The following is a 12,570-nucleotide window of genomic DNA, read 5'->3' as shown; positions in this document are numbered from 1 at the left end:
AATAGATCTGGGGCACGTGCCACTGATCTTTGGGACTAGCAACGCCCCTGCCTGACATTGTACAGCACCACAGAAGTTGGGAGAATTTAACATAAATAAGTTTGGGAAAGCCTCCATGATCCTGGCCCCGCCCAGATTATATTGTCCCCGGACTTATAGCTTGCCCGTCTCCCAGATACTACTAGGCTGCTCTTTCTTCCTATTACAGTATTGATAATAGAGTCTGCAGTTAGCTGACTGACCACAAGATGGCGCATGGACAATCACCACCAGCTTGAACGCATAAACCGGAATTTCAGAGCCACAGAGAGGAAGTGATGGTGGAGCCCGGAAGTTGGTAGGGGCATATCGTCCTGTAGTCCAGCCCCAGCAGCCTCTGGGAGCGCTACAATGAAACGGGAGGTCACGTGGGCAGGTGATGTAATGTGGAATGCCAGCCCAATTCCATCTGCTTTTCCTGTAATCCATTTTCACTCCGGTCCGAACTCGTCTAGGCACATAGAAACCGGAAGTGGTTATAAAGCGGAAGTACTGAGACCAGAGCGCGTGCTGGCAGAAGAGAAGGAGGTGAAAGTCTATTTTTTTTTCCATTTTTGCCATCTGAAACTAATGTAAGTAACACACCACATAAAGCACTAAAACACAACCTATAGCACATTTTCACATAGTTGGGGAGGACAAAGTGGGGCAGGGGAGGAAAGGTTTAGGGGTGGGGGATGAGCGCATAGTGGGGAAGGGAAAGATAGGTATTGGTGTGAGGGAAGGGAGGACAGGTAATGAGGTGAGAGAGGAACACATAGTGGGAGAGAGGGGAGGCCAGATGTTGGGGTGGGGGAGGAGCAAATGGGGGGCAGGTATTGGGGTGGACCAGGAGCGCATATTGGGGAGGAGCACATGAGGGGTGGGGGAAGGAAGGACAAGTATTGGGGTAGGGAAGTGTATAGCATAGAGGAGATTGTGTGCACTTCATGTATGTCATACCAAGTGGATAGACACTCCCTTCTTAGTGTAGACTTAGACGTGATTGGAGAGATGAGGAGGGCTCTTGGAGTGTCACATGATCTTAGTTTTAATCTTCCCATACAGAGTTTCCCTTCTGTGAAGTCTGGTGACCATCATGGTGCTCCCACCTCACCCCTGATATCTGAGAGACATAAGAAACAGAAGCCCACAACATATTCATTGATCTGCTGTCGGGTGAGTTGAAAAATTACTTGGGACAGTATTCGGTGACAGCTAGCGATTTCTATGGGTGGTGACTGTATCATTCTATGTGTCAGGTTCCTATAAGGAAGCACATTGTCTAATCTATTTCTGTATGGAGGAGGGGCAGTATATAGAAGGACACCAGGACCTCTACAAGGGCACCATGATGGAGAATCAGCCATCTCTCACATCACCAGGTAAGAGGAGACTTTCATTTCCTGTAAATAAGTGAGCAATATTTGGGGTTTAATGAGAGCCTCCCTTATATCCATCATCTGGTAAACACATACAGTATCTCACAAAACGGATCTCTCCCACTTTTCTAAATATTTTATTATATCTTTTCATGGGGCAATACTGAAGATATGACAGTTTGATATAATGTAAAGTATTCAGCGGAGCAGTGCTTTTCGGCACTAGATTTGGGCACAGCCGGCGGCGCCATAGACTATAATAGGAATCAGTCTATAGCAGCGCTCAGTGAGTAACGTCGACGCCGTCAGAAGACGGAGCCGAGGTTGCTTAAAAATCAGGGCGTCGGAGTCGAGGAGTCGGGGCAATTTTGGGCACTCGGAGTTGGAGTCGTGGTTTCATAAACTGAGGAGTCGGGTGATTTTTGTACAAAATCCACAGCCCTGTTAAAAATTAGACTAAGGAGTTGGAGTCGAGGAGTCGGGGCCATTTTGGTTACTCGGAGTCTTGGTTTCATAAACTGAGGAGTCGGAGTTGAAGTCTGAAGATTTTTGTACCGACTCCACAGCCCTGTTAAAAATCACAATAATTCGGCCTCCAGCAATAGCTGGAAGCCAAATTATTTCATTCCCTACCATCCATGGCGGCCTGGAGGGGGAATAGTAATTAACACAGCCCGGTCTTGTGCAAAAGCAGGATCAGCCTTATACCGGCTGTATCCTGCGCCCAAGTCTACCAGCGCCGATTTGAAATGTACTCAGTATTCAGGGTACAGCTTGTATAATAGTGTGATTTGCTGTCTCCTCAAAATAACTTAATCCATGTCCAACAGAGTTAAGGCAGTGCTTGAAAATATTAGTGGGCATGTAAAATATTGACACCTTGGACATTGGCTTTCTTTACTTAGAGGTGTACTCACTTTTGTTTCCAGCAGTTTAGACATTAATGGCTGTGTGTTGAGTTTGTTAGAATAAAGAAGCTATCCTGGGTGATAGAGTATTGTATGAAGGTGCATCTTGCCTCGAGTGAGTGATGCTTTCTTCTCTGCCCCACTTTTCCAATCTCCACAGCCTTTCTGGCACTGATGCGAGAAAAGAAAAAGGTATAAATGTAACTAATGCTCCCACTAGAGCATACTGCCTCTTTAAGAATAACTTACCCCCCTTACCTAGTTGCTTTATGTCCTCCTTTGGGCTCTTTCAGTGCACGCTTGCCCATACTGCAACCGTTTAACCACAGTGATGAGGAAGCTAACTAGAATATAGAAGCTATCTTGCATGATAGAGTATTGTATGAAGTTGCTAAAATAGAGTTCTTTTGATGGTATAGCAGATTTACATTGTCAGTCAATGTGTGTTGCCTAAAGATATCCAGTAACTGAAAGCCACTAGAGAGGTGTACAGGTCGTCTTCATTTCCAGGATTATCCACCTATATCCTCATAATCTGATAAACACAGGGAGTCAAGGTATTCAGTGTGTGTGTGTGTGTGTGTGTGTGTGTGTGTGTGTGTGTGTGTGTGTGTGTGTGTGTGTGTGTGTGTGTGTGTGTGTGTGTGTGTGTTTCATCTGATAAACACATAGAGATAATGTATTCAGTCGGTGCATTTTTCCTACAGATGGATCAAGTAGCAGTGACCCACCAGAGAGATGTACAGGTCCTCTTTATTCTTGGAATTGTCCACAGGAAGGTCACACCACCCACCACCATTATCAGGTAGGTGGTACTGAGTATCCCCAAAGACTCCATACTGTATTACCATATTTTTTGGCCTATGAGACACACTTTTTCTCCCCCAAAGCTTTGAAGGGGGGCAGGAGTCAGTGCATCTTATAGTCCCAATAATACATAATAGTGGGCCTGCTGTTTCCCTGTGTCTTCCTAACCTGTGTCAGCTTTCCCCCTGTGTAAAAATGTCCACTCTGATTAACAGGAAAAGTTGCCTTCAGCGGGCTTCGGGAGCCCATTTACCAATCAGACAGGGGGCACTGCCCCAGATTTGCCAATCATAGTAGCCAATTGCTTCCCTTCTTAATTGGAGCCAATGGTCTTGTGGGCGGGACCACAGCTTCATCATTGTGGCTAATCACTGCACTCTATCAGTAGCACTGTCCTTTCACATGTCACTGCTGCTGAGGGAATGCAGTGATTGGCCTCAATGACGGAGCTGCGGTCTCACCTTGTAGACAATCAGCTCAAATAAAGAATGGGAGCATTGGGCACCCGTGATTGGCGGGTCTGGGACAGAACCCCCCCAGCCCGATTAGTAGATGGGTTCCCAAAGCCTGTTGAAGGCTACATTCCACAACTAAAAAAACCAACTACACATAAGTGTACATAATCAATGTGCAATACAGGTGGGTACACGCACTGTTCAAATGAACATAACAAACAAACCAAAGCTACTACCAGTATATGCTGTTCAACCACCTGGTGTTTATTACAAATTGTTAATAGGTTCACATGGATAAATCACAGTGAGACCTATTCAAGCTTATACATATTGCACATGCTTATATTACATAATAATCATTATCCGGGGACTCCCCCCAAAATGTCTCCTCAGGAGGTCCCAGACGACTGAACCCCGAACAGAGCACCAAAGTGACAAACTTAACCATGTCAAATCTACACAAGGGAAGAGGCAGACACGGACACTTACTATGCCAAGAGATTGAGCATCTAATATGCCAATTGCTTATCCAATTGTCTGCGTCATCCCATGTGCCGACAATAATGGTGGTCAACAGCAATATGAATGCACCACCCCATGCCCCCCTATGCCCCACCGCAAATCACAACACCATGCCCCCAAACACAAGCGATAACCCAAGGATTCTGTCATGAGGGGTCGTCACCCCTAAACAACAAAAATGAAAAAACAGTATTGAGACAAAAGTTATTGATGGCATGTATAAAAAGATATTCCACAGGAGTTCCCAATTCGGACTTCAATTGTGTAGAGCAAAGTTCAGCATCAATATCATCATTATAGCAGGACAAGAAAGATCACTGGCTTTTTTCAAGAGTCTTTTCAACACAAAAAAGGCTGGTGCACCTAGCCAGGTTACTACATGTAGATTATAGGCCTGTGTTGCTGAGAGAGATCGTTTACTTCAGCAAAGCCGTGCATCTCACCATCCAGGTGTCAATGCGTACAATGTTCCACCATGGAGCTCTGTGGATATAGTGTCATATAAACTTTTTCTCATAGTTACCACCTCCTGTCTTCATACGAGATGCAATGTCCGCGTAGACTGCTAGGCCGGCCCAGCTAACCGTAGCGTCCGTGATGTATGTCTGCGGGAGTATTCAACTCAGGGCCTTAAGCTTGTGTCATCACGTCCCTTGTGTAGATTTGACATGGTTAAGTTTGTCACTTTGGTGCTCTGTTCGGGGTTCAGTCGTCTGGGACCTCCTGAGGAGACATTTTGGGGGGAGTCCCCGGATAATGATTATTATGTAATATAAGCATGTGCAATATGTATAAGCTTGAATAGGTCTCACTGTGATTTATCCATGTGAACCGATTAACAATTTGTAATAAACACCAGGTGGTTGAACAGCATATACTGGTAGTAGCTTTGGTTTGTTTGTTACATTCCACAACTTCCTGTTAATCAGAGTGCATGTGTGTGTATACAGGGGGACTGAGTGCATGGGACAAAATAGAACAGAGGACACAGGGTTATAATTGGGGGAGGAAAAGGTCTATAAGATGACCCTGCACTATAGATATACCAGATTTAGTATTTATTTTCCCCTTGTTTTTGTCCTCTAAAGCTAGAAGCATTTTACAGTCCAAATAAAATATGGTACATTATCCTTCTGCATGTGCTGTTATCTGTGTTCACAATTTAAATTGGCTCTCATTTTGTGAACTTAGGGTGAAAAGGGGAAACATGTAAGTGTTGTGGTCAAAGCGGAAGAAGAACAGACCTATGTGAGGAGTGACCAGCAGTCTGTGGAGGAGGGTGGCATGATGAGGACAATTAAAGAGGAAGAAGAAACTTATGTGAGGAGTGATCAACAGTCTATGGAGGGGGGTGACATGATGAGGACAATTAAAGAGGAAGAAGAGGAGACCTGTGTGAGGAGTGATCAACAGTCTATGGAGGGGGGTGACATGATGAGGACAATTAAAGAGGAAGAAGAGGAGACCTGTGTGAGGAGTGATCAACAGTCTATGGAGGGGGGTGACATGATGAGGACAATTAAAGAGGAAGAAGAAACGTATGTGAGGAGTGATCAACAGTCTATGGAGGGGGGTGACATGATGAGGACAATTAAAGAGGAAGAAGAGGAGACCTGTGTGAGGAGTGACCAGCAGTCTATGGAGGGGGGTGACATGATGAGGACAATTAAAGCGGAAGACACATATGTGAGGAGTGACCAGCAGTCTGCGGAGGAGGGTGACATGATGAGAACAAGTAAAGAGGAAGACAATGTTACAGAGGGCAGAACAGGTGAGTAATCAGCAGTAAATATAGAATAAATGTGTATCTTTATTGCTGTGTCGCTGCTCACAGACTGGCCTGATTCAGGGTTATGTACTCGTTAGATTTTTGTTATCTTAAGCCATCATTCTTGATTGCGTTTGGTGACAGCTCACTAGCAATAACAGTACAAACATCCTGATGGCTTTGGAGTTCCCTGTTCTGTTCTGTGGAGAGGGGAGGTGGTGAAGGAGTGAGAAGCATCCGCTACATCTCGCAGCATCAATACAATTCTGATCAGGCGAGGACTTTCCAACTGTTAGAGTCACTAAACTGTCACATGTAGCTATACCTGAACATAACCAATTTTTGATTGATATGTTAGAGCTGGTACTCACTGAGAACTTTTTTCTTTTTGAAGGTAGGCCGTATCACCAGGTGGCCGGGACGTCAATGGGGGCGGCGTGTGCGCCGGCCTATGCATGCCTCCATCTCGGGTATTGGGAGAGGAGGGATGTTTATACTATGGAGCAGTTCCGGCGCCACGTTGCCCTCTGGATAAGATTTATTGACGATGTGCTGGTGGTGTGGAGGGGTGGAAGAGCCGAGCTGGAGGTCTTTATTGATAATTTAAATGCCAATGACAAGAATATAAAACTCACCTATACGTGTGATGCTGGAGAGCTACCCTTTCTGGACCTAAGAATTGCGGTCAGGGAGGGACGCTTAGTAAGTACCACGTATAGAAAGCCAACAGCCGGTAACACCATCCTCCACGCCGCCAGCCATCATCCCGGCCACCTGGTGAAAAACATCCCTTATGGTCAGTTTCTCCGTTTAAGGAGGAACTGTACCACTGAGGAGGATTTTAATTCTGAAGCCCGTGAATTATATGGACGCCTCAGGGAACGGGGGTATTCCCATAGAACCCTGAGGAGATGTCTTCAAAGAGCAAGAAAACGGGACCGTGAATCTCTCCTTGCAGATAGTGAAAGGGATGGATCGAGCACTGAGAGAAAGGTGGGAATAGTGACCCAATATGGCTCCCACTGGAGCTCTTTGAGGGACTGCTTGACTAAATTATGGCCAATTTTATTGGCGTCACCCGATATAGCAGAAATTGTGGGACCGTATCCCACGATGACAGCCAAACGGGCACGTAATTTGAAAGACCATTTGGTGAGTTCTGAATTTTGCAGTAAACGAGCAGAGGAAGAAAGGAAGAACTGGCTTTCTGCCACTCCCCCTCCAAAAGGTATGCATCGCTGTGGGAGATGCAAGGTCTGCCCCTTTGTACACAAAACCGGGACATTTTGGGACTCTAAGCATGAAAAGGAATATAATATTAATGCATTCATGAATTGTGAGACCACAGGGGTAGTGTACATGGTTACCTGCCCCTGTGGTCTGCAATATATCGGAATGACCACGCGAGCCTTTAAGGCTCGGATCTTGGAGCATATCTCCAATGTTGGGAATAAAAATGAAAACTGCAAAGGTCCACTGAGAGATCATTACCAGCAATTTCATGGAGGCTCCTTTAGGGGAAGTCTTGTAAAGGTTCTGGTTTCTAAAAAGAAAGGGGCAAGAAAGACCAATTTAGAAAAAGAACTGTGCCGTATAGAGACAATGTGGATATATAAGCTGGGAACTCTGTCCCCGCTAGGTCTAAATTCTGAGATGGATTTCTCCGTATTTTTGAACTAATTAGCTAATTAGTGATAGTGGAGTTCTCCTTTAAAGAGGAAAAAATTGGGAGGAGTGCATATACAAGTATGACTGACGGGTAATGCATGATATATGAGCATGATACCTACTGGAGAAAATTATCTGTATGTTCGTATGTCTGAAACCACGACCACGATTATAAGTAGGGTCAGTTATATATGCTCTATGCCCCACTTGAACTCTAAAACTGACTGGCATGACTGTTTGAAAAACGAAAGAGATGAAATAATAAGGTTATTACCACTATGATTCCAGAAAGTAAGACGTTGAAAAAATGGAGACTAAGAATTACTCTTCTAGAAAATCTGAGCAATGTGTCTAAGTAGCCCCTTGAAAATCATGTATCTAGGGAATCTCTGAGCTGGAGGGGACAATTATATGAATGAACGCTGGTGTGGGAAAGGATTCCATAAACAAAGATGGCCGCTGTGGGATCGTCATGTGATGAAGCTGGAAAATATAAAAAAGCCATCTGGATGTCTAACCACTCCCCCTGACATCACTCTGAGGAAGCCAAGTTGATTGGTGAAACATGTAAGTGGGAGGAGTCCCAGGAGGTCGACCTCGTTCACCACCAGGAACACAGGAGCGCTCGATCCCCGCTGTGACGCCACAACTTTAAGCAGGAAGCGGGTAGATCGCGCTCACCGCCGCCGCCAGATTAGACCACGCCAGTCTTAGGAGGTGTAACAGCGGGATTTATGGGAACGGCAAACCGGGGGAATCAGCGTCTAGCCACCATGGACCGCAGAGTGTCGGGGACCTGCGGATATCCGAAGGTGTAGTGACATTCATCACTCTGATCCACCTGAAATACAAGTAAGCCGTGATTTAAGTCTTGCTTCCAACATAAAAAGATACCTCAAGATATTCCTTCGTGTGGAGGAGAATGTTATGATTAAGGACTGGAAGAGGTCTCAACCTATGTTTTTTCTTATGAGGAACCTTTTTGTTTTTTCCTCCTGCATTGGCCATACAATATAAATTTGAGTGCACTCAAGGGTTGAACTATCCAGTAACCTTGCGGGTTCATGTACATTCCCCTACCTCTTCTATGAGGTTAAAACCCACGTTCAAGCTATTAGCTGTGATCTAAAGGATATCTATAATTATTGGTTGCAATACTCCCATCTCTAGATCTGCTGCAGCATCCAATTAGTATAATAAGTGTGGTCTGAGTGTGGCATGCGGATGTATGTGTGGAGGGGGGACTGAGGCACCCTGGGATCCTCAATTTTAAGTGATTTTAAAATTGTTTGTTGAATACTGTGAATAGATCCATAATAAAGAATTTTTGTATTTTTGGAATCTTGTGAGGCCCTATTATCAAACTTCTTCTGCTCTGTGCTAAAATAGACATGTAGCTATAATCACAGATCATTTCAAGTGATAGAAATCTACTGTGTGGGGTTTAATTAGGTCTACCAGCCTGTAATAAGCTGATAAATGTTATTGCATATTACTGTACACAAAATAGTAACACTAGGGGTAACTTACAGTTACCGGCCTGTGATAATCTGATAATGGTCAATATACATTTCTTTACACAGTTTGGTCTTAGTAGGGGGTGACTTAGTGTTACCAGACTGTAATAAGCTGATAATAGTTACTGTGCATTACTGTACATTGATTGGTCTTAGTAGGGGGTAACTTAATAAGCTGATATTGGTTACTGTACATAGATTGGTCACAGTATAGATACAGTGATGTGGACAAATAAACAGAAAAAAGAGGCATATGTGAGCTGGGATCAGCAGTCTATGGAGGAGGGTGACATGTTTGGGACTGGCCTGTAATAAGCTGATAATAGCCACTGCACATTACTGTACACCGATTGGTCACAGTAGGAGGTAACTTAGTGTTACTGGCCTGTAATAAGCTTATAATGTACAGTACTGTACATAGATTGGTCACAGTATAAGAAGTGACTTAGTGTTTCTGGCCGTTAATAAGCTGATAATGGTTATTGTACATTACTGTACATTGGTTACAATAGGCAGTGATGTCACATGTCCCCTACTGGCCAGACTGTGTAGGGCCTCCCAATCTGCTTTAGTTCACAGACCGCAATCAATGTGTGGGAGCAACATGGCGTTGGGCAGACAGGTCAGGCGGAAGCACATTATAAACCCAACAATCTACTGAATACAGTTTTACGGTAAAAAGCTTGCCACCACCTCTTTTATTTGGGAAAAGAGGAGCCCGCTGTCTAATCTGAGCTAAGAAGAAAGGGTTAACACAATCTATTCTAACTGAAACAATACAACACTCTGGGTAACTTCTCTTCAGAAAAGCAAGGTTCATTCTGCGGAACTCAAATTCGGTAAATAGCTGTAAAAATAACACAGGGCTGTGGAGTTAGGAGTGCACCGACTCCTAATGAATTTAAACTGTAAATAAAATAGAAAATATGATAAAATGTTCTATTTCTCAGATAAGTCATCATAAATAATTTATATATACAGCAGAGCTTGCTTAGTCCTCAAAAATGATATAAACCAATCAAAAATAGTTACTTGTGCTGCTTCAATAAAGCAGTCCCTGTATTTTTGAAGTCAGATATACATATCTGATTGTGACTGTACAGTATATATGATGTGTACACAGGAATCTCTTATATTTACTAAATAACATCTATGCTGTAAGACTAAAGCCTGATGTGTAGCTGTGTCACTAATAGAGATGGTCAATGAGATGGAAATAATTCTACATTGATGCTGGTTAATGCAGATGTATGTACTCCCTTTGCTCATGAAATCAAATAATTTGATATATTAAAATTTGGTTCGGTGACTACAAACTAAAGGGTACCTGAGACGGATGAAAAGAAAAGTTTTATACATACTTGGGGCTTCCTCCAGCCCCCTTCAAGCTAATCAGTCCCTCGCTGTCCTCCTCCGCCACCTGGATCTTCTGCGAATTCCCGGTAATTTAGCCAGTCAGCACAGTCCGGCCGCGTGCCGCTCCCACAGCCAGGAGCGTTCTCCATCTGCGCAATAGTGATGCGCAGGTGTAGTACGCTCCCGGCGGCGGAGTGTGGCATGCGCACTACGCCTGACTGGCTCAAGTGCCTGGACCCATAGCAGAAGATCCAGGTGGCTGAGGAGGACAGCGAGGGACTGATTAGCCTGAAGGGGGCTGGAGGAAGCCCCATGTATGTATAAAACTTTAATTTCATCTGTCTCAGGTTTACTTTGTTACACAGTAGTACTATACTCTACATATGCACTCTCCACAGAGCTGCAGGGAATCCACTGAGAATGTTGTGCACATTGAACATAGAGGTGTTGTCTATCACCCATAAACCTGGTTCAGATTGTGCATGAAGAATGTGTAATAGAGGAAGAATCACCTCATTCTCCTGCAGAGTACCTGCACATCACTCTAATGTACCCATCACTCTAATGTACCCACAGTTACATCGCCTAGGGCCTGATGGATGTTCTTTGTTCCTGTCTTCTACAAGTATTCTTACCAAGGACTAGTTTTAGTCTATGACTAAAAGTATTAGAGGCAGAAGCTCAGCTGGATAGCCAGGTAACTGGTATTGTTTAAAAGGGAATAAATATGGCAGCCTCCATATCCCTCTCACTTCAGTTATATTTTAAAATTCCTAAGCGTTGGCAGTTAAGAGATGCATTTCATGTTACATACATATTACAACAATATTGTAATATGCAAATTAGAGAAGTCGGAGTCAGTGAATTTTTGTACCAACTCCACAACCCTGCTTTTTGCCATTCTATTAAAATAAATATTATGAATAATAATTATAAAAACGGTAGCAAACAGTATGAAACTAAAAAGGAGAGAATGAAGAAACTAACACTTAATAGGTTGGAGGTGTCTGAGTCCCTTGTTTTGACGAAGTCCATGTGGAAAGTTCCTTGTTTTGAAAAGTGCATTTAAAATGGAAGCCGGCCTCGGGAGTTCTCTGGCTGCCTCCAGGATCCTTCAATGATGCTACAAAATGGAGAACTGTGACTGAATTTATACAACACTGCTTTGAGGGTGGTACTCAGAGCCTGCCCCCGTATTGGAGGGTAGGAGACACCTGACTTTTTTTTTGAGGGAAAAAATGCTTTTAAAATGTACGACCGTCCATATTCCAGGCATTACTCATCGCCGGCATACAATAATGGCATATTCATGATCCATGACAAATTTGAAGCATTTTTGGTACTAAGCATGGATATTGTAGGTCATTCCATTACAGAGAAGTTTAATAACTGGGTTGCTGCTTTTGTCAGCCCAATAAAAGAGATTTGTCAATATTCAGCAGGACACTAGCAGATCAGATACATTTTTATCATACAGATCAAAAGTACACTATCTCTTAGAAAAGAGAAATAAGAAAGTACAGTTATTTTTCATAGGGTGGTTTGTTTCACCGCTCTGCTGCCCTCCTGCTGAGTTTCAGGGCTGCTCTGCCATGTATCTACACCAAATGGCTTGTTTTTACCTAGTTGTCAGCTCCCTGATTGGGGGATGCTTTCTGAAATAATGTAATTGGGAGTAGACTTGTTTTTTTTACAAGGGGAAAGACAAAAAACCTTAGTCCTTTTTGATGTGATCCACTTCACCTCAACAAACTCTTTATATTTATAGAAAAGACCATAATATAGAAAAGTAAAAAATCTTGCAAGGTCTTATGGTACAAAAATATCAAAAACTTCATTGGCATAGATGCAAAAAATATTCATTAAAACAGTCTCTGTAGGAAGCTCCTTATTTATATGAACAATCATCCAAGACCGGGATATCAAAAATGGTGGTAGAGTAGGCTTAATATATTTGCAAAAAACATTAGGCAACTACACGCTCATTTTGGGCTCATAAAGCCCATCTTCAGGCCACTGTATAAAGCACTTTCTCCAGGCACAAAAGCCAGGCGGCTAAAACCGGAGCGCTCCTGTTTTAGCCGCCTGGCCTTTGTTTTTGCCCACCATCAGGATTGTGCGAAGACGTCTGGTTGGTCAGATGTTTCTCTCTTTTCCCATTGCTCCTGC

At 43.6% G+C, this 12,570-nt stretch overlaps 1 protein-coding gene across 1 annotated transcript in view; it reads left to right on the top strand.

The window, feature by feature from the left end:
- The first annotated feature begins 334 nt into the window (after positions 1-334).
- LOC137562630 (zinc finger protein 585A-like) overlaps positions 335-12,570 on the top strand; it is a 43,499-nt gene continuing 31,263 nt past the window's right edge. The window contains exons 1-5 of the mRNA XM_068274153.1: positions 335-611; positions 1,087-1,197; positions 1,281-1,403; positions 3,016-3,113; positions 5,284-5,863. Coding sequence (XP_068130254.1) covers positions 1,319-1,403; positions 3,016-3,113; positions 5,284-5,863 — 763 coding nt within the window. The 5' untranslated portion in view covers positions 335-611; positions 1,087-1,197; positions 1,281-1,318. The remainder of the gene's footprint in view (positions 612-1,086; positions 1,198-1,280; positions 1,404-3,015; positions 3,114-5,283; positions 5,864-12,570) is intronic.

The sequence above is a fragment of the Hyperolius riggenbachi genome, chromosome 3 (genome assembly GCF_040937935.1).
Source record: "Hyperolius riggenbachi isolate aHypRig1 chromosome 3, aHypRig1.pri, whole genome shotgun sequence".
NCBI lineage: Eukaryota > Metazoa > Chordata > Amphibia > Anura > Hyperoliidae > Hyperolius > Hyperolius riggenbachi.
Note: the sequence above shows the minus strand (reverse complement) of the source record. Positions and strands in the feature narration are given on the sequence as shown.